This window comes from Malaclemys terrapin, chromosome 7, assembly GCF_027887155.1.
Source record: "Malaclemys terrapin pileata isolate rMalTer1 chromosome 7, rMalTer1.hap1, whole genome shotgun sequence".
In the NCBI taxonomy this organism is placed as follows: domain Eukaryota; kingdom Metazoa; phylum Chordata; order Testudines; family Emydidae; genus Malaclemys; species Malaclemys terrapin.
In genome coordinates, this window is record NC_071511.1 from 80,043,403 (window position 1) to 80,071,399 (window position 27,997).

The window sequence follows — 27,997 nt, forward strand, 5'->3', positions numbered from 1 at the left end:
GTTCTTGCCTTGCAAAATGCTTCGGTCCCTCCTCCCTACCATTACTTATCATTAAATTGTTTGTGTCTAGTTTGCACTTGTTTGCTTCTATATTAAATGATCAGATGACGTGTATAGATTTAGAGGCTGATTTCTCTTGCTCTCCCTCTTTTCCCTCTCTCATCTTCTCTGTTTCCAGTTGCCTTTACGCAGGCTGTTTTTCTGCTCCTTCTATGCTGGCCTGAAGTGGATTTTGCTTTGTGCTCTGCCTGAGCTCTCAGCTTTAGCCCAGCCCCGTCCTTCCTCCAGATGCTCCTCCCCGCTCACTGCTCAGCTCTATGTATTGGTGTGAATGAATGAGAAAGGGGGGTGTGAATAAGTGTGACTCTGCTGGGCTCAGCGTGATTTACGGCTCTGCTGAAAACTGCTTCCCCTGCAGCTTCAGCACCACCACCACCACAGCAGCAGCAACAAGTCAGGTAAGTGCTGCTCTCTGCACCACAGAGCCTGGAGGCGGGGGGAGAAAGAGAAAAGATGTGCTTCCTGCAATCAGTGCATGTGTTTGTCAGTGCAGGGAGGAATGGGGTTTAGGGGTGTGCCTGAGGGAACTGGACTGAGCTCAGAGCCCTCGGAATACTGGGTCTAGGGAATCCAGGGAGACAGCATCAGGCATCGTACACACTGGAGGAGATGGGTCGCCTAACACACACACACACGCACGCAGTAGAGAGCGGTTGGAGCTCTGCCTAATCTTCCCCAGCCCATGCAGAAATAGTGACCTTGTCTTATTTAGTCCACTGTACCTTAAACATCTTTGTGCCCTCCGCATGCACACTGCACAGCCCGTTCTTTTGCATGTAAGTAGCCTCTCCTTGCCCCCTTCTGCTTGAAGTCCTCCTCTTGCATCCCTCTGCCACCCCCCTTCAGCTTTTCTGTGTGTAAGCTACCCAGCCCCCATTTGTCCCCATCTGCTGAGTTCATGTCACCACCAGTACTGTTACCTATCTGCATGCACACCTATATGCATATATATGCACAGGTACAATTTTAGATTTGTCTTATCGATGGAAACAGGTATCAGGTCTTATTGCTTACTAATCAACATAATGAATATAAAAACCTTGTTATTGGCCTTTATCTGTGAGTAAGGAATAATAATGAAAGTATGAAAAAGCATAGTAAGCTATTTAGTTTCTGAGCATGCTACACTACAAACTAACATTGTACAACAGGCTAGCTTTTCATATATATGTAGTCTGACTGTTAAACAACTGCTTCAGGGTTAGTTGCTCTCAATATCATAATGTTTCAGCTTAATGAGCCTAATGAGGGCTTTGAGGCAGCTAAAGAAAGTTTCAAATTAATTTGTTGATTTTATTCTGCTGTGTGATGTGCTGCCATTCAAATGAGATGGTTGAATTTGCTTTCCCAGGAACCAGTTTGAAAAAAATCAGTCTTAAAGTTTGTTCTTACTTCTTGGTTTGTATTAGCAAAATATGCACCACTTTCCTCAGTATGCAATAAGAGCATCTTTTTGAACAAACCTGGAAATTAGTTGGTCTTTTCTTTCCTTCCAGGATTCAGAGAGTAATGCAACAGAACACTTTTGAAGAAAGCAGACACCCGTGGCAGGAGTCATTTGAAAATGTCAGTATCTGCATGCCATTTCGTTGCCCACGATGCGGTGACCACACTAGATTCAGAAGCCTTTCTTCTCTGAGGGCACATCTGGAGTATAATCATAGGTATGAAGAAAGAAGCCTTCTGACAAAATGCAACCTATTTTCTTCCCTCAAAAATGCAGACTTGCTCTCTTCCTCAGAGACCGTGACTCAAGGAAAACTGGGGAACACCAGCAATGCAATAAAACAAAAACCATCCTACATAAATTTTTGTGACACATCACATGAGTACCCAAAGAACAGAAAATCACTGGAGGTGGAAGCTGAAAGGCCTGTCTCTTTTGTGGCAAATTACGGGTCAGCTGACTTCACAGATGAGCAAATTTCTAAACCTGGTGTTCCAACAACAGACTCCAAAGCCTCTTTTGAGGCACATGTACGAGAAAAGTTTAATAGGATGGTAGAAGCTGTAGATAAAACAATAGAGAAGAGAATTGACAAGCTTACCAAAGAGCTGGCCCAAAAAACTGCTGAGCTGTTGGAAGTTCGGGCGGCTTTTGCGCAGCTATCTCAGAAGAAACAGGAAGTTCAGAGGCGAGAGAGGGACCTGAACAGACAGGTGGATGTTGCAGTTGAGATGATTGCTGTACTGAAGCAACGTCTTACAGAGTCTGAGGAAGAACTTCACAGGAAAGAAGAGTAAGTGGAAGGGCAATAGAAGCACAGAGTTGATGGCTTTGCAAGTGCTTGGAGAATATGTGCAATATTAGAGTAGATTATATATATATATATATATATATATATATATATATATATATATATATATATATATATATATATATATAACGATCATGGGTACTATTGTTAACTGAGGGCATATAGGTGGTGTGTCTGGTGTTCTTTTGCTTCTCTATTTTATTTCCAGAGTAGTAACCCCTACCACACTGGCATTATCTATTTGCAGTTGCCACCAAAGTCTTACTATGGGTTTCATGTCACAAGAACCCCTAGGTCATCACTCCACATTGCAATTGCTTACATCAAATTTTACTCTCCATTATGCGAGTGTAATTTCTTTGACTTCAATGGAGTGGCGCAGGTGTCACTGAGACTAAACTTTGACTTAATAAATGAATTGACATGCATGCTGCATATCATTTTTTAAAAGTGAGGTTTAATAAGGGCCAGATTGTGTTGTCCTTATCATTCAGACTAGTAGCTTACTCTGAGCAGTCCTATCAAAGTGGTGCTACTCGTAGAAGAAGATATTCAGTGAGTAAGGGTATCAAGATCTAGCTCTAGCAGAGGGCCAACGCCTGCCTTGTGTTGTATGGATGCAGCAAGAGGAAGCGGTAAAAGGGATTTCTTCTCCCCTATGGAGCAGCAAGGCATGGCTGCAAGCAATTGCTCAAGAGTGCACTTCTAGAAAAACCTGGGAAGGGGTTTTGAGGGGAGGGGAAGTAGATCTATAAAAACAGAATGTTGTGTATCACTGGAACCACAAGCAGATTCCAGACTCGTTTGGCAAGCCTAGTCCATCTAAAAATATGTTCATGATGCACCCATTAAAAATGTAGCAGTGTTTGTTACATTATTTATGGATGAACTACTTACAGTATTTAGCATTCTCAGAAACCCTTTCAGACAGTTCGCAATAACTTATTTTTAGTAAAATGCATGTTCCTTAAAATGTGATGCTCCTAAACTGGTTCATTAGTTACCAAAAAGAACTATGAGGACCCCTAGTAGATATGACAGTGATTTTAAACAGACGTAAGTTTCCAAAATAATAGATCTAATCCAGCAGCGCTTTTTCATGTGGGCTGGATCCAGCTCCCATTGAAGTCAAAGGGGGTATTGCCAGGGACTTCAGTGGGGCCAGCATTTTGCATTCTTTCAATTACATGAGAAGTCTTACTAATGGCAATCAGAGCAGTGGTCAGACAGGGGGGAAAAATAAGTGGTGGTACTCTCCAAAGCTGTGCCCAGATGTGTGGTCAAAGTGAGATGCATTAAGTAGATTGTGCAAATCTTTGTAATAAGATCACACTTCTCCCTTTTGTGTGAATGCTTCGATCAACAGAAACACTTTAAATGACGACATGGTTAGGCCTCAGAGTTAACATCCCACTGTGCTCCATGGGAGCAGTTTACACCTCTCAGAAATATTCTTTTAGGCTGCTGGCAGATTCAGGCCTGGTCTACACATAGATGTTGTGCTGGTATAACTATTTAGTTTAGAGGTTTGGTAGTGAATGCTCCCCCCCACACACACACCAAGATTTTGCACTTGCTTAAAGTGCCATAGGCCACAGAGGACATTGCCTGACCAATTCTTAACAGTGGTCCTGTATTAACTCAGTAGCAGCTGATGCCGGAGCACTACTCAACTGTGTGGTCGCAGTGCCACTGAAATTTGATTCAGACAAGTCTCAGTGAATGGGATTGCAACCTGACAAAGGATTGCAACAGCACTGAACTTTAGCCCAGCCACTCCCTGTCCAGAGAGAGGAGCAGCCAGACAAATGGTGTTGTGATCTGTCACACTGGGCGTCTGTTCCTGTATGGCACAGTGCATGGGAGTCCACCAAGAACTTGACTCCTGACAGCACCTGCTGATGTGAGTAAGAGCGAGGGGAAGCTCCTCAGCCTAGGAAACCTAGGGGCCCTGCAGCGGGTGAGGGGAAAGCAGGAAACAGAACATGGTCCTGGCTGGGAAGGGGCAGTAGGGATGCCAATTTTGGTTGGACGTATTCCTGGAGGTTTCATCACATGACAATCTTTAATTAAAGATTAATCTTTAATTCCTGCAGACTCCAGGAGAATCCTGGAGAGTTAGCAACCCTAAGGGGCAAGGTCTGGAATTTGCTCTCCCCTGCCCCACTCCCAGACATATTTAAATTGGTGCCACTGCCTTACTGGAATAACCATATCAGTATAAAGCACCCTTGTATTGCTATAACTGTCTAGATTAGGGGGGCTGGACTGCTTACCTGTACCAATATACTTAAAGTGGCACAACCGGTGTGTGTATATGAGCCCTCAGGCAGACACCTGAAGTGGAACACCCCCAGGGACATCACTCAAAGAAGAAAGGCCAGAGATTTCAGTTTCTATTTTGCAAAAGAAAGTTTAATACTCTAGAACACTAGCTACAGTCAACAAAGATAACTCAGGCCACTGAGCCACCTCAATCTGACCCATGACTGAGACCACGCAGATGAGTAAAGGTTGTGGGATTAAGCTGTGAGTGGAGCCCTTGAGCAAATTTCAGAGTTAATTGGAAAATGTGGGCAGAAAGGAAATACTCAATTTTTGATGAAGGAGAGTGAGAGTCAGCATGAATACTGTGAGCTTCAGAATACCACAGAAACCTGCACAAAGGGAATACATTTTAAGCTACCAATTAGATCACTGCAGCTAAGAGCAATTATGAGTTCAAGAGGGCATCTAGAGGCTTGTTTCTGGAAAATAAGGGGATTTATTGGTATGGTGAGAAAAAAAAATCAAGCAAAAGGGGTTTGATTTTAATAAACCTAGACAGAGTAAGCATGCAAGGCCAGGGGACATTTGTGCACCCCTAAATTTTAGTATGAGAAATATTTAAAAGATTAGAGACCTGGGCCTAAGTAGTTCTCTCTGCCTTGATCATTACTTATTGTCCTTAGTCATAACAATCAGCAGGAACTCTCCCTTTACAGAAAAAAACAGTGCTGATTTTAATCCAAAATCTAGAATTTCTACTGGCATTTTCTTTTTGTTTTGTCTATTTGGTCTTTCTATGTTCTCTGGCTTTAGTATAAGAGCAAGATATAAGGACACTTATTAAAGGCCAAACTTTCAGTACTTAGACAAAACTTCTATTGGCTTCCCTCTATCACCCACCTTTCATATTGTTAGTTTCTAAGGCTAGGTCTACACTACCCGCCTGAATCGGCGGGTAGAAATCGACCTCTCGGGGATCGATTTATCGCGTCCCGTCGGGACGCGACAATCAACCCCCAAATCGGCGCTCTTACTCCACCAGTGGAGGTGGGAGTAAGCGCCGCCGACAGAAAGCCGCAGAAGTCGATTTTGCCACCGTCCTCACAGTGGGGTAAGTCGGCTGTGATACGTCGAATTCAGCTACGCTATTCACGTAGCTGAATTTGCGTATCTTAAATCGACTCCCCCCTGTAGTGTAGATGTACCCTTACTCTCAATGTAGAGTCATTATTCTGGAATAAAAGTCACTTTAACTCTGGAAGAGTGTGTCCACATAGGGAGCTATTGTGGAACAGCTTATTCCAACAGAGCTATGCTAATCAACTTCCCCATGAAGAGTAGGCCTTGGGGCCAGATTGTGATGACTTGTTTTTCCATGGCAGTTCACAGAGCTGTTCCCTTATGCCCCTAAGTAGCAAACTGACACAGCTGTGGTCAGTGGCTCTTTGGAATACATATCCTATTCCTTCTGTGCACCTCTTGGGATGCCCGGAGGGGAAAGGGAAGGAGCAGAGCCCTGGTCACATCCACTTGCACAGAGAATAGAAAGGGGATTCAGAATACTGGAGGTTTTCAACTCAAGCCATGTGTGTCAAATTTCACAGAAACTTGAAAGGGGAGTTGGGCACCACATTGAAAGTCTGTGGGAGTTGGGTGCCTACCTTTCCTTGGTATCTTTGAAAAATCTCCTTCAGTTAGTTAATGCTTATCATTGGTGTACATTTAGGGTCACTTAGGATGTGGAAACTATCGAGGCATTGCCTTGCTATCTACAGGAGGGGAAATTTTTGCCCGTATCCTCTTAAACGAATTACTTCCCCTTGTTGAGGAAATATTGGCCGAATCTCAGTGCAGTTTTAGACCATCCCATGGGACAACTGATATGATCTTTGTTGCCTGCCAAATCCAGGAAAAATCTTGGGAGCAAAATTAGGATCTCTACATGGCTTTCATCGATTTGACAAAGGCCTTTGACTCTGTCAATTGCAAAGCCCTGTGGAAGGTGCTGGCCAGATCTGGCTGCCCTCCAAAATTTATTAAGGTCCTAAGGCTTCTCCATGATCAGATGACTGCCACAATTCTCTGTAATGGCCTTGAGAAGGAACCTTTCATTATCAAAACTGGGGTTAAGCAAGGATGCATTGTTGCCCCAGCCCTGTTTTCCATTTACTTAGCAGTCATTTTGGTCCTTGTTAAAGCTCACCAACTCCCCAGTGGAGTTGACATTCAATGAATGGTTGGGCAGCTCTTTAATCTTTGACATCTCCGCTCAACATCTAAAGTCTTCAGGGGTCCATTACTGATATTCAGTATGCTGATGATTGTGTCATCCTTGTGCACACTGAGAATGACCTTCAGTCCATACTGGATTTTCATGCACAAGCTTACCAAAGCCTAGATCTCTCACTGAATACTGAGAAGACTAAAGTGCTCTATCAACCTGCTTCAGGCCTTGCACATGACCCACCACAAATAACCATCGAAGGTCAGACTTTGGAGACAGTTGAGCACTTTTGCTAGCTCAATAGCAAACTTTCTCCAAATGCAAAAATCAACAGTGAGATCCAGCACAGGATCCAGTGTGCAAGTGCTTCCTTTGGAAAATTGCTCCGACGCATTTTCATGGACCGTGACCTACGGCAGGATACCAAGATCCAGGTCTATAGGACAATTGTTGTTCCTACACTCCTCTATGGATGGGAAACCTGGGTGACCGATTGACAACACCTCAAGAGTCTGGAGAGGTACCACAAACGATGTCTCTGGAAGATCCTTCATGTCAAGTGGCAAGATAACCGCATTAGCGCCAGCATCCTTGCTAAAGCAAATGTTACCAGCATTGAAGCAATGATCCTCATTCACCAACTACGCTGGGCTGGACATTATGTGCAGATGCCAGACTCTTAGCCCCCAAAACAAGTCCTCTACTCTCAGCTCACACAAGCTGGGAAGAGCAAGCTACCAACTGACCCCAATGGCGCCAAATCTCCACCAGGCAGCGGCCCACTTTGAAGAGAAGCACCTTGCCCTTGAAGCTGAAGAGAGAGAGAGAAGGACAAAGAAATAACTTTCTCCCAGCAGGCTGCTGGCCTGCCACAAAATGTCTATCTACTGCGGGCAGATTTGCGGTTCCAGGGTCGGACTCCTGAGTCATCTCAGGACCCATATGTAAATCCATGGTAGAGATCATCCTCGAATCAAGGGATTGCCAATCGATTGCCAATCAATCATTTAGGGTCACAGAAGAGGTTTTTTTGTGAATGGGTGACATCTTAGGGCCAAATTGAGACCCTCCTGACTCATCCTACTGATGCAAATAACTACTCACCAATGGGAATACGAGGTTCACAATCGGACAGAGACCAACGCAACTCATGCTTTTTTAAAGTACACAGTGGAATGTGTTTCTGATTATTTTCAGCAAAGACAGTCTTTGCATTGCCTGTAAGTATAGTAATTAGTAGGGCCAACCAGCCTTAAGGTGATAATACTTACTGGGCTGCTGAAATACCATTAAGACAGCAACCTTAATTTCTAACCAGGCCTCAATATTTATGTGGTACTTTACCAACCAAAGAACTAAAAAATAAAGCTTGCTGTATTATAAATTAGCAACATTCCACGTCTTAAAACAACTTGAGGGGGAGGAGGTTTGGACAAAATTGTTCAAAAATGTAATTTAGGGTTTTGACTCCAAATCTTAGTAAGTATCTTGGTATTTTTCTCCATTTAAAAAGTTTACTGGAGGAGAGGATACTGTTGCAATTGACTAAATAATACACCATATTCTCAGAATCTGTTGGAAGGTTCAATCCAGATAGCTGACAGAATCTATTATCCCTTCCTGTGAATAGTTTTTAAGTAATGAGAAACATCTTCACCCTTAGAGTTACACCCAGACACTACCTCTGTTTCTACAAAAGCATATAATTACTTACAAATTGAAAATATTTTAGATACTCAAGGTATCTACAAACGTCCACAATTTGTACCACCAAGAGGGCTCAAGGAAACAAGAAACCAAAGTGTTGGTTCAAATGATGTTGCAGGACCAGCGTGAAATCCATAGACTAAACAAAGTCATAAGAGTGAATCTCACCTATTCCTGTCTATGTTTTGTGACTCCTTGCTGACCAGGCCTTATGCTGGTTTGGAGGGACCAGCCTCTGTGAATAAGTCCATAGAGATTCTGAGCTCCACTGAATAAAGCCATCACTGCTTGGAAGGTGTCCAAGCAGGGCTCAGCATCTTATGCTCTATATATTTTAAGGCATTATTTTAAGTGATAGCAGATAAATGAGGTATTTTTGAAGAAACAAAAGGTAGGAATCCTCAGGCTGAATGACTATGGAAAGGAGAGCCAACAGATTACATTTGGGGGAAGTGAGGAAGGGGTTAATGTTGAAAATGGAGGGGTTCAGGTGGGTTTAATAACCCTAGAGAGCCTGTTTAGAAATATTAGGGGAGTACACAGGGTGTAGCATAGCGAGCATGACCTAAAGGAGTTCTCTTTTGAAGGTACAGTGTCCCAGCTTTGAGGCAGCCCTTATCAAATGTTTCCCACTTCACCTTGAATTTGCTGAAGAGGCTAGTTTGTGAGGACATTGGTCCCAACTGTCTTGCCTTGGTATATTGTGTGTATTCTCCATTCTGTCCCTCTAAACAGAGGGTCCCAAAATGGGGAGGATGCCACTGACTTCATTAGCATCTGGCCATACCATAGTGAGTGTCAGTTTTTCTGTGAAGCAAAGGAGTGAAAAATGGGGACATTTAGTGTACGTAATATTAACAAAATCCAAATTAGCTAGCATAGGCAAGGTGTGAACGGGAACTAAAGAGAAAAAATAAAAAGCACATAGCTATTAGTTATATATATATTAAAAATAGATCTGAAGCAAGAAGGTCATATATAAGCCTGTGAGTAAGACCATGCAAACTGCCTGGAGCGAAGGAGGCAATTAAAAAGACAATGTAGCTGTGGTGAAGTGAAATGGTTTGTTGAATCAGTCTTCTCTAGTATGGATGATGAGGGGAAAAATTCCCCAGTGAACAACTTCTAGGTAATCAAGGCATAGCAATGGCAGAGAGAAAGATGTCTCTAAGGAAGAAGGTTGGAACAACTAAAGAAACGTAATAGCATCAAATCCTTAGGGCTTGATGTTGTTGTTAAAGGAAGTACAAAATATAATAATTATAAGATTGCAGAGCTACTAACAAGTATGTAATCTACCTTAACAGAACAGGAGAGGTGCCTGAGGATCAGAGAATTGCTACTGTGGTTCCTATCTTTAAAAAGAGAGTAAAACCCACCCTGGGAGTTATAGAGTGGGGAGGCTCACTTCTGTAGGGAGCAAATTAGTTGACAGTAAAGTCATTAAAAACACATTAATAAACTGCTTGGATGAATCTACACTAAAAAGCACAGGATTTACCATCCTCAATCAGACCATCTAGCTTGGTGTCCTGCCTTTGACAGTGATCTCAATCTTCCAAAGGAAAATCAATCCCTTACATAATATATCTAGCCAACTATGAATGTGAAGGAAGGGGAAATTACTTTCTGCCCTCTGCAGGTGATCCATGCACACCCTAGAAAAGGAGATTATGTCTCCTTTTAATGATCTTTCCTGGAATAGGTACAAATATCATTAGTATTCATGAAATTATCCAGCCCATCTTACAGCAACTGCCAATTATTCAACTCTAGACATGCTGTCGTACTGAATCCCACCAGGATGACTATGTACTTCAAAAAGTTGTAGCTTCTCATTGTTCTAAATTGGCTGGTTCAGTAGCTGATCTTCCTGCTGTTTCTGAGGGAAGGAAAACCATCTGCTCCTCTCCCTGGCAAAGAGTAATGGATTGTTACTCACAAAAAAACCAGGCCAGCCCACCTATACCCTATATACGCTCAAGGTGTGACCCAATCAATTTAGGCCCCCCACCCTTTCCCGTCCAAGGGCTCAGGGTGTAAGGTGCCTATCCTTACCCATGGGGCTCAGGAAGAAAGTCAATTTAAGTACCTGCCCGTTTCCTCGGGGCTCAGGGCTTTACACGTTTGCGGGACCTTTTCCCAGTGAGAGAGCCTTACACAGCTGTGCTCTAAACATCTATTTATTAGCAACACACATAGAATACATATACCAAGCAAATCTCTCATGCTCACCACTCTCAATATACAGACAAAATTCACCTGATGGCCAGTCAGGATCCTCTTGTCTGGGGTTCCGGCGATGCCTCTGCACATCACAGTAGTGCAGAGAGGTCAGAGTTCTAGCAGCTTGATGTTAAATTCCAATCCGGAGATGGTTCCCAAAGAGCCTTTTTTTTTGTGGGGGGGGGGGCAGTTGCGGGGGGGAGAGTTTACATCATATAGGCAAAACTACCCTGTTTCCCCGAAAATAAGACATCCTCTGAAAATAAGGCCTACTTACAGTTTTGCCTCTCGTTGTACTATAAGGCATCCCCCCGATAATAAGACCTCCCCGATAATAAGGCATCCACCGATAATAAGGCATTTTTCATTTCTGAAAAATAAGACATCCCCTGAAAATAAGACCTAGCGCATCTTTGGGAGCAAAAATTAATATAAGACACTGTCTTATTTTCGGGGAAACAGGGTAGCTACCTCCTTTAACTTTACTAAACCTATCACATTATTCAGTTCCCCTAGGTAACCAAATTTAACCAATCACATACTGGCATCTATGTTTTCTCCTCCCTGCTCAACTCTTTTTATATTTTATCTCTCATGCCCAAATTGTAACTTATGACCTTCTTTGTATGTGCAGATGGTCAGCTTAAATTCACTGGTCAGAGCTTATCGTATCTATTTTACCAATTCTTTCTGTTTCTTCCCTAAACTTCCCAGCACCTGGGTGTCTCTACTTTACAATCCTTAGTGTTATAACTCTTGTTAGGGGCATTCCTGAGGTGGGGGCACCTTAGCAGCAGTGGAGCATTTTCCCCCCTTAATTTTAGTGGAAAAATCATGGAGTTTCACCCAAGGCTGGTTTAGTATTGGGTGAGTTAAGTCTCAGGCCTACAGTATAACAAACTGCAAGTTTCCATGTCTTTGAGTTTCCTGTCCCCTACTAAACAGGACGGCATGTAGGAAATGAGAAGGCATTTTGTTAATGCAAATTAATTATTATTTTCTGTAAAGTCTGTTGCAAAACATTGTGTCATGTAATCTATGCAATAACATGTGGGCAGACATATTCATTAGATCATTTCTGTGAGGAGTAACACTGTAAAACAGATTTTTTTTTTTGTAAACAAAGTAAAAAATTTCCTCTGACACATACAGGGACTTTTGATTTGCTGTCCAGATAAGTGTAAGATTCCAAGGGCCTCTATTTGCTCTTGCATCAGTATAAATCCAGAGTAATTTCATGGAAGTCAAAGGAGTTACAACGATGTAAGTGAGTTAGTGAGAGGAGAGTCAAGTGCTAAAATTCATCTTCCTTTTAGTGTTAGCATTATCCTAAACTCTGATCTGTGCCTTTTACCTGTTTGTAGAAAACCTCATGTTATTCTGGAGCAAGCCGATAGTGACAGAAACCATACATAGCCATAAAGCTGGTATTACCCAGTAGACAGTTTAAGAAATAAGGTTCCCATTATCTCATTCTTGCTTGTCACTAGCAAAATCTGGACTATGTGTAAGTAAATATCCTAAAAGGCGCTGGAATGAAAGACAAAGCCTTTGTGTGTGCCTTTAAACCACCATTCCTGGAGCACCTTCCACTCCTGCTAGATTAGAGAGTTTTTTAGTGCATTCTGGTATTGTTTACAGCAAAATCCAGAGGTAAATCAAATTCTGCATGTAAAGATTCCATAGTCATTTGCTTGTGCCTGAAACTGCTCATGGGACAGATTCAGTTCATGGTTTGTTGGGCAGAAAAACTGTAAGGACGCTATTATCTACATACAACTATGTGGTATTAAAACAGTTTTTTAGATAAATTTAGATGAAATGCAAAGAGAAACTTCTGAGTGCTGATGAAGAAACAGGGCTTTAGAAGGTCATCACCACTATAATGTTTTTCTTTTTAGCCACTGTTTATAGCGCTCTCATCTCAGACTACATTTTCCCCTGGCCAGTTTTGTCCTTTTTTATTTACCAAACACTGATTTCCCCCCTCCCATATTCTGTGTTTTGAATGAAGCTAAAACATGGTTGTATTTGCATACCAGTAACCTCAGTTTATCTAGCACTTCGTGATTGGGGCAAATCTGACATGCTCAGAATTGCACTTAACCAGCTCACTCTTCACCCTGCCCCTTTCCTTACCATGGCAGTGTAGAGGGATTATGCCTCGGGCTGTCTTACTTAGCCTTACTCACACTTTTGTCTGGAGCACAAGTCTTTTTCTGCCCTATTGTGCCCTTTGTAATGATCAAGCCAAAATACAATTTAATGGGCCTGCCAACAGTGGCTCTGTTGAATAATGAAGAGCTGATGTTTTAAAATAAAGCTATTTGGGAATCATAAAATTGTTTCATTTAATTTAATTTTAATTTAATTTACAGGATGGATGAGAAGTTTTAGGTTTCTTTTCATTTCTAGTCATATTTCAGGGTTAAGTATCAAACTAGTGTGTATGTAAACAGGGGAAATGGCATCACGCTTGCAATTAAACATTAAGGAAGTGTCAATTTTGGAATGTACTAAATGTTGTTTTTACAAAATCTCTCCAGCCACCACAGTTGGTGATGAAGGTTATTTCTGAGGTTATATGGGAGATCCTCATCTACTATGTGATATACATATTGCTCATTATGAGTGATTTTAGTGCTGTTGGCAAGGATCTTACGAGATGAATTTGTCAAGAGCGTCTGAGGTGGAATTTCCATTTAAGGAAGGAAGTTGTCTGAATCACATTTTGCTAAATCTATCCCATATTTGCATGTTTTTATTTTAAGGCACAGCTCTGAGCAGGGGATATTCTGTGCATCATCCTGGCCCAGAAGAAGCTCCAGGAGGCCACTGTGCTTTAGTAAGTTCCTGGGAAGCACAGCAGCTGTGCCACCCCTTAAGGAGTGCATGGGGGTACGTGGCATAGCAGGGCAACCTTCCTACCCTTTGTGGGGTGGCCTGCACCTCCAGGACTGCTAGCAGGAGAACAAGGAAAATCTATAGGATTAGGAAAGCCTCTCCAAGAAATTCCAAGTCTTTGTCTTTTTTTCTTATTTCCAATCATTTACATAACCAGAAAAAAAGAGAAATATGGCAGTAAACACAAAGGCATTGGTAGCAGATTTCTAGAATACAGGTGAGAATCCCCTTTCCACTGCTGTTTCTTAGCAACAGTTACAACAACAAAAAAGCCAAGACTCTTTCCAATACTATGATGTTGCTATATTTCACATACTTTTGTCTTACAGAGAGGTTGTTACTTTTAACCACTTCCTGGAAGAGGCAGCTGAGAAAGAGGTCCGTGGGAAAGCCAGGCTCCAACACTTCATTGAGAATCTATTGCAGCGGGTTGATCTGGCAGAAAGACAACTAGAATATTATCAAAATCAGCAGATAATGTGCAATTACAATGATGTCAATGAACACATGGTAAGCACACAAAATTGTCATCTCATGCAGGGGTTCTCAAACTGTGGACCGGGACCCCAAAGTAGGTCATAACCTTGTTTTAATGGGGTCACCAGAGCTGGTGTTAGATTTGTGGAGCCTGGGACAAAAGCTCAAGCCCCACCGCTTGGGGCCAAAGCTGAAGCCTGTGGGGCTGTGGGGCTCAGGCTTTGGCTTCAGCCCTGGGCAGCAGTGGGGCTCATGTTGCAACCCCAGGCATGGGTTGGTGAGGCTTGAGCTTTGCACCCCTCTCCTCCACACACCCAGGTGACGGTGCTCAGATGGGCTGAGGCTTCAGTCCCGCCTCCTGGGGTTGTGTAGTAATTTTTGTTGTCCGAAGGGGGTCGTGGTGCAATGAAGTTTGAGAACCACTGATCTAATGAATTATACTGTAGTTCACTGCTCCAGGGAAAGTACCTGAATTTCAATGCGAATAGACTCAACAAGACTGAATCATTTAGAAACCAATCAGATTGTACTTGTAAAATGTCTGTATTTCTGTGAACTTTTGTTTTATTTGTGGTGTTAAGCTGTTGCTCTACATGGGCAACAAACTGTGCATATGCTGCGTGGTAACTGATAATAGGCGCAGGTCAAGCACTTGTGAATGTTATAGAAACCTGAGAAGTTCTGAGTCGCATCTGAATTTTATTTGAAGCTTTAAAATTCTATTTTAATTGTAATGGTAAACAAATTTAAACACAGACCTAAGGTAATGAATTAGATGCGATAATTAAGAGTGGCAGAAGAAAGAGTGCATTTTGTTTTGTAAATCCACAAATGACAGCTAAATAGCTACTGCTGGAAACAAAAGCATTACACACCTCTCTAAGCATTACTAGTAATGGACAGGCAATGCTCCATGTCCATCATTCCTCGATCTCTAGCCGGGACTGATTACAAAGGTATCATTAGTGATGTGGATACCAGCCACATTTAAATTAATGGGAATTAGGCAACGCCCTTTGAGGATCTGGGCCACAGAAATGTAGTACAGGTTACTGAACAGCCAATAGATGGTAACCCCTACCAACATGGGTTGTATACAAAGCTTTAACCTAGCAGTAGAGTTGAATGAGTAGCTGCTATTTTGGTTCAGGAACTGAACTAAAAAATCTCCCCCTCCCAAAAAATTTGAGTTAATTTAAAACCAAAAAACCTGATTTTTTCCAGTTTTTCTTGCCAAAATGAAAAAAAACCAAAATAATAATTTTGGATCAAAAATACTTATGAAACATAACTGAAAAAATGTGGTATTTTTGGGGCATGTCACCCCTTTTGTTTAAAATACAGCTCAATTTTTAAATAAAACATTGTTTCAAAATGTTTCATTTCAAAAAGATCCAAACTAAACCTTATGACTTTTTTTTAAATATTTTCAAATGCTTTGGCTGAAACTATGTGCCAAATTTGATGCAAATTCAAAAATGTTTCGCTCCCTTCCCCCTCCCCCCCCCCAATGCATTTTTGGGCAAATTTACTATTTGCAGAAAAATGTCACGTATCTCTACCTAGCAGTGAAAAACTCACTTATGACTTTGGCTGATGTATCTATAAATGTAGCTGCACTGTACAACTATTTATGCAGAGAATTAAGAATTCCACTATTTTTTTTTAAAGATTTCAATGCCACCCAGTCATGTGGCTGGGGGAGCAACACATACAGAAGCTCAGTTCATCCCAACCCCATTCCTTCCCTACCACTCAGCCAGACTTCATTATTCCTCACTTTCTCCTTCCCATATTTGGCTACTGCTGTCCTTTTCCTCTCTTCTCTATGATTGCCATCATTTGCTGAAAAGAAAATGCAGGCAATCTTAGAGAAGAGAGGAAAAGGACAGCAGTAGCCAAAGGTGGGAAGGAGAAAGTGAGGAATAATGAAACGTCCATCTGCCCTTTTGCTGAAAGGTCTTGCCTTTGGGACAAATAGCCGATATAATTTTTTCCATTAATAACCACTACTATTACTTTGAGTCAGTAATTTCCCTCTAATATACTACATTTGTGTGGCAAGCTTCATCTACAAGAATTCCAAAGGACTTTTGACATTTAAATGGATACAGAGGACAAACTGTACCTAGAATGGACTTCATCCATCATGGAAATGCAGCTACGTTAGGTGAAAAAAGCAACTACTGTTTGTCTGCACACAGTGCTTAAAGGCAGTTTAAGGGCAGAAAGCAAAGGTCACCTTAACTTGAAATAGAAGGATCTTTTGGTAGGTACTGAAATAACATGAGAGTAGAAATTTGGTATGGAAACCAAGCTGATATCTCAGAAAGTGCTGAGAGATCTTTAAAGAAGACTATGGGTAAGAACCTTTGTTTTAAATTGCATCTGAAAGAGTACTTCCAATAGCACAGTACCTTTTAACAGCATACTGATCTATTGTCTCATGGAGGGAGCACTGCCTTCTGAATCAGCTGCACTACCAAACGCTGAGCAGCCTGACCTTCCTGAGTTCACCAAGTTACCACAGAAACCAACGTGGTGTGACTACAGGCACGCTCACCCTAATAGACTCAAAAGACAATGGAAATCAGAGCAAAACTCCAACAGAAAAGAGTAAAAAAATACAGGGGTGGGGGAAGGATTTACTGGACCAATAATTATTTTTAAATGCTGAATTTGGGAGACAAATTTATTTCAGGATCAAACTTTCAGCTGTGGACACTAGTTTTTTGTGAGTATATTAGACAATTAGAAATCTAAACACTCACTACAAATGTGCTAATAGTTGTGCAGGAGACAAAATTTATTGTGTAAGTTTACAGGTTGTGTCAACAGTAAATGCCTTCAAAGTCATTTGTCCTCGGGCTTGTCTTCACTACCCGCCTGGATCGGCGGGTAGAAATCGATCTCTCAGGGATCAAATTATCGCGTCTCGTCAGGACGCGACAATCGATCCCCGAATCAACACGCATACTCCACCAGCGCAGGTCGGAGTAAGCGCTGTCGACGGGGGAGCCACGGGGGTCGATTTGCCGCCGTCCTCACAGCGGGGTAAGTCGGCTCGGATACGTCAAATTCAGCTACTCTATTCGCCTAGCTGAATTTGCATATCTTAAATCGATCCCTCCCCCCCACCAGTGTAGACCTAGCCCTCTTGATTCTAAGAGCATTATTTTCTTTTTGAAATTTGTGTTGTCCAAAAGTTGTTACTATCTGATGGCTTTTAGCCATAGCTGGTGTCCTATGTGAAATGATTATTTGGTGTCTTAGTCCCCTTCTCAGTGAACAACAGTGATTAGTGACAGGTTTCAGAGTGGTATCCATGTTAATCTGTATCAGTAAAAACAACGAGGAGTCCTTGTGGCACCTTAGAGACTAACAAATTTGGGCATAAGTTTTCATGGGATGTAACCCACTTCATCAGATGAATGGATTGGAAAATACAGTAAGCAGGTATAAATATACAGCACATGAAAAGATAGGAGTTGCCTTACCAAGTGGGGGTTCAGTGCTAACGAGGCCAATTCAATTAGGGTGGATGTGGCCCATTCTCAACAGTTGACAAGAAGGTGTGAATATCAACAGTGAGAAAATTATTTTTTGTAACCCAGCCACTCCCAGTCTTTATTCAGGCTTAATTTGATGGTGTCAAGTTTACAAAGTAATTCCAGTTCTGCAGCTTCTTGTTGAAGAATGGCAACTTTTAAGTCTGTTATTGAGTGTCCAGGGAGATTGAAGTGCTCTCCTACTGGTTTTTGAATGTTATAATTCTTGATGTCTGATTTGTGTCCATTTATTCTTTTGCGTAGAGACTGTCTGGGTTGGCCAATGTACATGGCAGAGGGGCATTGCTGGCACATGATGGCATATATCACATTGGTAGATGTGTAGGTGAACAAGCCCTTCATGGTGTTGCTGATGTGGTTGGGTCCTATGATGGTGTCCCTTGAATAGATATGCAGACAAAGTTGGCAACAGGGTTTGTTGCAGGGGTTGGTGTTTCTGTTGTGTGGTGTGTAGTTGCTGGTGAGTATTTGCTTCAGGTTGGGGAGCTGTCTGTAAGCAAGGACTAGCCTGTCTCCCAAGGTCTGTGAGAGTGAGGAATCATCCTTCAGGATAGATTGTAGATCCTTGATGATGCGCTGGAGAGGTTTTAGTTGGGAGCTGTAGGTGACTGCTAGTGGCATTATTACTTTCTTTGTTGGGTCTGTCCTGTAGAAGGTGACTTCTGGGTACCATTCTGGCTCCATCAATCTGTTTCTTCACTTCTCCAGGTGGGTATTGTAGTTTTAAGAATGCCTGATAGAGATCCTGTAGGTGTTTGTCTCGGTCTGAGGGATTGGAACAAATGCGCTTGTATCTGAGGGCTTGGCTGTAGACAATGGATCAAGTGATGTGGTCTGGATGAAAGCTGGAGGCATGTAGGTAAGTATAGCGGTCAGTAGGTTTCCGGTACAGAGTGGTGTTTATGTGACCATCGGTTATTTGTACTGTAGTGTCCAGGAAGTGGATCTCTTGTGTGGACTGGGTCACTACAAAAATGTTTTCCTCTGTTGATACTCACACCTTGTCAACTGCCGGGAATGGGCCACATCCACCCTAATTGAATTGGCCTTGTTAACACTGACACCCCACCCCCACCCCACACTTGGTAAGGCAACTCCCATCTTTCATGTGCTGTATATGTATACCTGCTTACTGTATTTTCCAGTCCATGCATCTGATGAAGTGCGTTATATCCCACGAAAGCTTATGCCCAAATAAATTTGTTAGTCTCTAAGGTGCCACAAGGGCTCCTCATTGTTTTTAGTGATTATTGAGCAACACAAATACCACCCCAACCTTTGGCACTAATCGGCTCTCAATTAGCAATTTCAGTAGCAAGATCAAAGAATGAATGAACATGGAAATGGAACTCCCCAGGGCATCAATGAGAGTCAAGCACATTGGTTGGACAATAGCAGGGAGACATGGCCCGTCATTCCTGTCTATTTTTAAAGATCTCCAGAGCTGTCAATATGGCACCTTTCAGAAGCACTAAAATTCACATTAATATTTGGAAAGGGAAGTGTTTAATTTGGGGCTTCAGGCAGGCAATGTTGGTAGATATTGGGAGTTCTAACAGTGTATTGTACTTGAATTCAGTCATGAACAGATCATTGATTGGAAGGGCATGAGAGATCACAGTAGACCTCCTGTGAATTGAGGAATTGCAAAATGGACAAAATGTGATCCAGGAAGCTGGTGCAATGCCACCCAGATGCATAAAACCATTCCCCAACCCCAGCAGAGTATGTTTTCCTCTCCAGTTTTCTTTAGGCCCCATTCCTATACAGTTCTCAAACTTCAGAGCATTGTGCTGCAGGTAGGGTTGAAGGTTAGGGAGAGGAAAGCAAAAATTGTGGATCTTTGTTATTCTTTGCTAATATTTAACTCGGGTTTTGCCACAAAACTCTTGCAATGCAAAAGTTGGGATTTTGGCATGGCTCTTTGGCCTGCTATTTGGGGGGATAAAGTCAGAGTATTTGAAAACACTGTTCAGGAAGACTTATTACTTGAATCAGATGTGTCAATCCTTTCATCTTGCCATATGGCCTGATACTGCAGTCCTTACTCAAGCAAAACTCCCTTTGACAGTCTTGCTTGAATAAGGACTGTAAGAATGGCTCAGACTGACTGTGTATGATTATCCCATGCAGAAAAACATATAACAATTCTGAGACTGGAAACCCTGACCCCTCCAGTGAATGCTGCTCTTGGCATAGCTGAGAATGTAGCTTAGAGAGTTTTAGTTGTTCTTGTAGAATAAATATATTTTGGCAAAATTAAAGGTTGTGAAGGAAAATTTATTTAATCCAGTTTAATGGGGAACAATGGCTTATTAATTATCTTGAACACAATAATTACTTCTCATTGTATCTAGACTGTATAATCAAATGTGAAGTACCTACAGTCAGCCTTTGCTATTCTTCTTTAGCAATTTACTTTGATTATAGTTACAATAAAAAAATTGTAAATACCTGCTGGTAAATGAACTAACAAGGCATGCATAATTACAAGATTTAAGATTATTTATTAAATTGGAAGAGTTGTTAGTAGGAAAAGAATTTTTTGTTTAAATGTTCCTAGTGGTGAATTTTCAGAGTAACAGCCGTGTTAGTCTGTATCCGCAAAAAGAAGAACAGGAGTACTTGTGGCACCTTAGAGACTAACAAATTTATTAGAGCATAAGCTTTCGTGGACTACAGCCCACTTCTTCGGATGCATCCACGAAAGCTTATGCTCTAATAAATTTGTTAGTCTCTAAGGTGCCACAAGTACTCCTGTTCTTCTTTTTCCTAGTGGTGAAAGAAGGGAAAGATGGAAATATGATTCTGCATACTGAATATACAAAATTGTTTTTGTAACTAGAATAATTTAAAAATATTCCACTATTGCACTTCAGTCATTTTAAATTTGGCTTTAAAATTTAATTGAATTAAAAATATGAGCAACTGGACTAAAATATACAGCTGGAAGATAATTTCATAGCCTTTGGGCTGGTCTACACGGGGGAGGGGGGGGAACGGGAGAATCGATCCAAGATACGCAACTTCAGCTACGCGTATAGTGTAGCTGAAGTCGAAGTATCTTGGATCGAATTACCTGGGGTCCACACAGCGCGGAATCAACGGCCGCGCCTCCCCCGTCGATTGCGCTACCACCGCTCACTGTGGTGGAGTTCCGGAGTCGACGGTGAGCGCGTTCGGGGATCGATTGCTACCCGCTGATACGGCGGGTAGTGAAGACGTACCCTTAGATTGCATGGCCTCAAGATGAGAGAACAACAGTGGCTTAACTAAGGAGATTAGGTGGGTGAGGTAATATTTTTTATCAAAACAACTTCTGTTGGTGAGAGAAAAGCTTTCAAGCAACACAGAGCTCTGCTTCAGGTTTGCAAATTACACCTACAGTTGCAGTGTACACACAGCTAAAAGTGACCAGATGACCCAAAATATGGGTTTTGTATTTAAAAAGAAATCCCTTTATTTGTTTCCAAACAAACTGTTATTAAGCTATGACAAACGTCCAATAACTACTTCTTTTCTTCCACTACAAATACTGGGCTACATGCTAACAATATGTAGAATTTACTGCATAGGAGTTAGGAAGCACTGCAAGTTTCCACCTGTTGAATTTCCTAACTTTGAGGAGGACAAAATAAATCTCTCTTCTTTCCCCTCAACCCCTAGAGCAGGCAATGAGTTCCACCTCTTAACATACTGATGTCCTGAAATCTGTGTAGTCTAGGGGTGCCCCTGACTGAGGTTAAAGTTAAACACATGTGTAGATCTTTGCAGGATCAGAGCCTTAGATATACGTTGTTTTTTTATAGATATTAAGTGATTTAAAGTATCAGGGGTTAGCCGTGTTAGTCTGTATCTACAAAAACAACAAGGAGTCTGGTGGCATCTTAAAGACTAACAGATTTATTTGGGCATAAGCTTTCGTGGGTAAAAACCTCACTTCTTCAGATGCATTTAAGTGATTTAAATGACCAAAGACCACTGTGCATAGGTGGCATGTGAGTTTTTTGTTTCGGGAGGCTACACCCAGGAGCGCCAGAAGCTCCCTAGAAGTGGCGGGGCCACAGGAGCCCAGACAGTTCCCCCTGCTTCCCCGCTCTGGCCCTCTCCCTGAGGCCCCACCCCGCCGCTCGCTTCTCTAAGCCTCCCCCCCCCCCCTCGTCAATCGCCCTTAAGGCACGAAAAAAGTGGGAAGGCTTGTGTATGTCATTTCATTTTGCTATTATCTTCATTTATCTATATGTCCTCCCCTTTTTTTCCTGCCTTTAGGGCAAATGATGGACTGGAGGGGGCAGAAAGGAGCGAGCAGGAGGCAGGGCCTCAGGAGAAGAGGAGCCAGGGTGGAGTGGCATGGAACAGTGGTGGTGTCCCCCCGCCGCCGCCACTTCTGGGAGCTTCCGGTGCTCCTGCTCCCAAGGCACAAAGGCGGCAGGCAGGCACGCCTCCAAAGGGAGGTGACTCACCTCCATCATTTGCCCCCTACATGGCCAGTCTTTTTTATTTTAGGGAGGCTTAGCCTCTCTAAGCCTCTTATACGCGCCACTCATGTCACTATGATATTTGCTCATAATATGAACATTTCTGTTTTTTTTCCAGTTTACAGACCTCTCATCAAATAAGAAACCCAGATGCCTGTATGTATGTCATTTCATTTTTCTATCATTTAAACATGCTTGCATTTTAACATGCTTACATTTCTGCGTATGCTGTATAACCCTGATCCTAAGTCCATTACACTGACTTCCGTGGGCTTTGGAGCAGGTCCTATATTTGATGATATATATGCATTTTGCATAATAAAGGAAAACCAGGTGTTTTGCTAAATTAAAAATAAACATTTTATTCAAGAAAAAATAGAATCCTTTTATGCCAATAAATTACTGCTTCCTGTTTGACCGTATGAGGTTTTCACAAAGTTTGAATCTACCAAATGAACATGTACTAAGTTTCAGATGAAAATGTCTTTAACATTCTGTCATGGACATTCTTGAGTACCATATACAGGAGATTTATACTTGCCATTTATGTCAGATTTTTTTAAAGGGGGCACAACTTAAAAATACCATATTATGAACAAAATTTCCTGACCTATATAGTATGTGACTAAAACAGCTTCAGTTTTTAAAATCAAATTTAAAAATGCAACTTTCACCTCTACCCTGATATAACGCTGTCCTCGGGAGCCAAAAAATCTTACCATGTTATAGGTGAAACCACATTATATCGAACTTGCTTTGATCCACCGGAGCGTGCAGCCCTGCCCCCCCCCGGAGTGCTGCTTTACCACGTTATATCCAAATTCGTGTTATATCGGGTCGTGTTATATCAGGGTAGAGGTGTTCTTTTCACTTTGTTTATTTTTTAATTTCTTAGCTTGGACAATGAAAATTATTGGAATCAGTTTCACTTTTGCCGATAGTGTAGGAATTATTAATTAACAGTGCAGGAGTTGGTGATTTTTGTGTTGGTTTTTTAACAATTTATTCCATTTGAAGTTTTTCTAAAAAATCATGAAACATTTCTCTACTGGTTTTAGATTAGTAAAAACAAACTTTTTTCCAAAAACCTCTACTTGAGCTGACAGTGTCTCTAAATTTCAGACCCCTATCACTGTTTATATCATTGGAAGAAGTGGGAGAATGCATGAAATGAAACATGACGTGACACATTCACCTAAGTGGGTATAACTCCACTGGAGTCAATGGAGTTACACCCACTTATGTCAGCATTGTAGAAATAAGACATATCAGGCCCAGTTCAATAAAACTTATGTATTGAAATCAGATGTGGGTAAGTGACATGGACATGGATAATTGAGGGGATTGGTAACAGCATATACAAGCCACTGGTTTAAAGCAGCACAGTTTAGCAGAATCCAGTAGTTGCCACCATCTGCTGGGATTTCAGTGGCCTATATGAAATAACTTGCAGGTCTTCATCCAGCCACTGATAAGCAGTTGTCCTTATGAAAAACACCATTAGAACGCGCACTGATTAGCACCCCAGCAATCTCAGCAGATACACCAAGGACTGAATCAGCAGATGGACTGAAATTACCTGCTATTTTATAGAGATGGTTACCACAAACAGAGCTGAGGCAGTATGGGGAAGCTCCTATTGCTGCTATGCCTGTTCTGCGGATGAAGAGATAACTTCAGTTTCCATAACTGTCAAGCCAGCTGTTTTTGAGATCACATTACAAATTAAGTTAAAGGTAAAAGAGTTAAGCAAGCATTATATGCATCAGCTGATTTGACATACTGTATCTCTATAGTTTACTCTCCATAAAACAAATATGTTGGCAATTTGATGAAGTTTCAACTACAAAAGAATTTTCCTACAATATTTTTATTTTTAAAAAGTAGCATTGTGGGTCACTGGTTGTTCAAGCAAGAGAACCAGGTTTGAGTCCCACCAACACTCTGGGAGGAGGCTCCTCATTTGGTGTAAGCAGCTATAGCCCCACTGGGCCTATAACATTTTACATCAGTGTCCTACCGCCTTATGTCAGAATGTGCTAATAATTAGAGGTGAAACAGAGGATAGGACAGTTGTCAGAACCAACTGTCAAAAGATGTTAAATGCATCTTTGCTGTAATAACTCAGTAAGTCTCACTGTACATTATCTCAGCATATAGCAACACAGACTAGTTCATAACTGGTTGGTGTGATCTTTTACCATTATGATCTGTTTTAATAAGATAAAAAGTATTTTTAAATACATTGAGTTTTTTTTAAGTTAATTTGCCTTCCATATGCACTGAAGTCTATAACCGTGAGGACTGTATATCATTTGTGTCTGTAACCGTGTAGCACCCACCTCTCATGAGTCCCCCTTCTGGTCCGATGTGTCTTCGGTCGTTAGCCAGTCCTGGCCCTGGTATTGAGGCGTGCTTTCTCCAGTAAATGGTTTATTAAAGGTACAAAGACATTTGCTAATGCTTAATAACAACCCAGTTGAGTTTCGGTGTGGTGCTTTCTAACAGGCAGATTGGCATTTTCCTCATTCCAACCCCCTCTTTTCTGTTGTTATAAACTGTAAATTAGAGACATAGGTCCGATCTGTGTCACACTGCCATTTAATTTCTATGAGGTTTGGACACCTAACTCCCTTTAAAAATATCACCCTTGATATATTTTGTTTTGAGTAACATTACTGAGTACAGTAATAATGTGACTGAAATCATACATTGGGATAGGTCTATAATTTGCCTCTGAGAACAAATGAGTCAGCTTCACGATGTTATATTTGACAAATACAAACCGCCATATCTTTCAACATCAACTAATTAATTGGTCCAACATACAGTTCCATGAATGCAATGTCTTAAAGCAACAGTCACAGTGACATCTGTAACAATTTTCTGTTCCTATGGACAAGATTTCACACTGGGCTACATTTGAAGGAAAAGAAGATTATTTATAGAAAATTTATCTTGCCAGTAGTTTTCTGTACTCTTCCTGCTATTACTGAATCATTTAAGTTGGACTTAAATCCTCCAGTCATTCGCTGAGCAGAACTCTCACATTGAACAAAGTATTAGGCCATGCTACAGTGTCAAAATGTTTATGGCTAGTGTTCTAAAATTGAAGTTCGGACATAAAAAATATAGCTTGCAACATGGAACTCTGATTAAGTTGGCAATGCTGCTTGGAATTCTATGAATATGGGGTTTGAATTGCATGCATTTGACCAGTTGCACCTTTTTCTAGAAAGGTCTATCAAATGTGCAGTACAGTTTAATGTTCTGTACAATTAATACTATGAGGTTTGCAGAAAGAATAAGATTTGGAAGATGGTAGCCCTTACACAGATTGATGTATGTCAAACCAGTTGTTCTTTGCTTCATTTGCAGTATTTGGGTAGACATGTGTTGGTGCCTTACATTGAGTAATACTGTTTTTATAGTATGCATATCTACTGTAAATGTTTCAATATGATGTAAAAATGGAATTGTCATGGTTTTATTTAATAAAAACGCGACAATATTTTTAAATGTTGGGTTCAAGTTAGAATTTCAGAATAGACCACCTGGTTTTGCTCTCACTTACAATGGTGTCGATCTGAAGTAGCTCTGTTCAAGTCAATTTACTTCAATAAAGTCACACTAGGCATGAACTAGGACAAACAAAAGAAGGGGGAGGAGGTTGGCTTGTTTATAGGCTTACATTCTTTTTCTTTTCCCCACACCAATTACTTATTACTATTGACCCACACACCCCCCAAAAATTCAGAATTGCGGTTAACTCAACAAGCATGATTTAAAAACTAAAAAACTTCCTCAATTGGTCAGCCAGCCAGAGGCTTCCGACTTGAATTTGCAATACTGACTGTCGGCTGGCTTACAAATAAAAGGCAGACAACCCCCAGGGGGATCTGCCAGCACCACAGCAACCAAAGATCCAGCTGAGTGCCCACCACTGAGACGTCACCAGAGTCCCACTCCCCTCTCTCCACTGCAGTATATGTCAATATTATTATTTAAAAATCAGGGTGAAATTCATCCTTCGCAGAGGGAAGTCCTGTGCACCACTTAAGTCCCTTAAATCCCTTTAAGATATCAAATTAGGACACGTATGCCTTGTGCTGGCCCGCAGCACATGGACAAATTTCACTCTAAATGAACATGCACTGAAAGTGCATCCGATGATGCACATAGCGTGTTCTAGTAAGAAATGTGAATGTCTATCTTTCCTTGGAGTAAAGGGAAACTACTATATGTTAGTCTCAACTCTTACATAACACTCTCCAAAGCAAAAGAACAATTTACAGTTGTCATTCTAAAAATGCTATTTTTACCATGCAATACCCCGGTAGCTGCAAGTGCTCAGCACCTTTAAAAATTAGACCATTTGCCACCTTTGCAAAATCTGACTGACTTTTTTTTTTATTTCAGAAGCCGAGGAAATCAGCATGGTTCATATAATATACCTGATGCAAAACCTCATTCCCTTCAAAAAGGTAGAATGTTCCTAAAGAAAACCAAGGATGAGAAGAACAGCATCCAGCCAGTTATATTCTTCTATGAGCCTGTCGACTGCTCAAGAGAGCTATGGAGGCCACAGAAAAAAGGTGAACCTGTGAGTGCTGCCCGAAAGGTGAATTCAAAATCCAAGCAGGGTAAAAAAGGCAAATAGCTACAGTAACAGATTATATTATATAACAACATGCAGGAGCTACTGGCACAAGGCTTCAACAAAACAGATATTGAATCATGTCTGTTAGCTAAGCATTGTACTTTTTCTTATTCATTTGTTCATGCCATAAAATATTAAATATAAATATATATATAATATATACAGTATGAAAGAATATTTATATTATTTAGTAATTTTGTTTCCATTGGAGGGTCTATAAGTGAAGTAACATTTATTTATGTCAGTTTGCATTTGATTTTTCTATTTATGTAATGCTAGAGCCTATTGAAAATGATCCCAGTATCTTGCTGTATGCTATTGTGGCCATATGTTTTATAACCAGATATTTTAGTGGCAGTATGTGGTTTACTAATCTAATTTCCATCCATGTCATTGCATTAGTTCAGAAGAATCCATTTAATTGGCATCCTGATACTCAGTCTTTGCACTTAATTGGTGTGATTGCCAGGAAATATGTTCAATGACAAATCACTACATATACCAGCACACTTAGTTGTGAGAAGTGCATTTTAGTGTAATCCTACAGTGCTGTCTTCAAAGCTGTTCATAGCAGCAGATTGGTATTTGCAATCCTGAATTTTCTCTGTACAGCCCTGCATGTTCATTTCATGCTCCTTCCATGCTTTACTATAGCTCCTATTGGGATCCAAGAAGTGGGCAGGCTTTGCCCACCCACTGCTAAAGGATCACCCCCACTCAGCCTAAGGGGGGTCCACAGGACCTGGAGACCAAAAAATTACAGGGGACAACTAATAAAAGAACAGGGACAGGAGTGAGGTCAAAGGGTGCTTTACTATAGCTGCTAAACAAATTGATTTTACTCAGGGCCAAATTCCAAGCTCGTGTAAATTACACAGATCAATTAACTTCAGTGCTTGCTTTGAAAATGCTGCATGCTTTGTATTTTCAGTACCGTTTCAACTTCTGCCATTGTTGATCAGCAGGAATTGAACTGAGGCCTACAATCAGAAGCTACTTTGTCCATGTCTACACTGCAGTTAGACATCTGCAGCTGGTCCATGTCAGCTGATGCGGGCTCACGCCAGGGCTCAGGCTGAGGGGTTGTTCAATTGAAGTGTAAATGTTTGGACTCAGACTACAGCCCGAGTTCTGGTACCCTCCCACTTTGTAGGGTCTTAGAGCTC

At 41.4% G+C, this 27,997-nt stretch overlaps 1 protein-coding gene across 2 annotated transcripts; it reads left to right on the plus strand.

Annotated features, from left to right (window-relative positions):
• The first annotated feature begins 394 nt into the window (after positions 1-394).
• Positions 395-27,962, plus strand: ZNF365 (zinc finger protein 365). Of its 2 annotated transcripts, none has more exons than XM_054035101.1 (5): positions 395-458; positions 1,557-2,300; positions 13,977-14,157; positions 22,290-22,327; positions 26,591-27,962. In XM_054035101.1, the coding sequence occupies exons 2-5, from the start codon at positions 1,570-1,572 to the stop codon at positions 26,829-26,831; spliced, it is 1,191 nt and encodes a 396-aa protein (XP_053891076.1). In that variant the 5' UTR covers positions 395-458; positions 1,557-1,569; the 3' UTR covers positions 26,832-27,962. The 2 variants fall into 2 exon arrangements, with proteins under 2 accessions (XP_053891076.1, XP_053891077.1); XM_054035102.1 differs by having other exon boundaries at positions 22,290-22,331; positions 26,591-26,713.
• The last annotated feature ends 35 nt before the right edge of the window (positions 27,963-27,997 follow it).

Excerpts from the sequence above, each read along its gene's own strand:
- ZNF365 (XM_054035101.1), top strand. The coding sequence starts at position 1,570 with ATGCAACAGAACACTTTTGAAGAAAGCAGACACCCGTGGCAGGAGTCA. Across the intron at positions 2,301-13,976 it reads GAACTTCACAGGAAAGAAGA|AGAGGTTGTTACTTTTAACC; the intron begins GTAAGTGGAAGG and ends TTTGTCTTACAG. Across the intron at positions 14,158-22,289 it reads ATGATGTCAATGAACACATG|TTTACAGACCTCTCATCAAA; the intron begins GTAAGCACACAA and ends TTTTTTTTCCAG.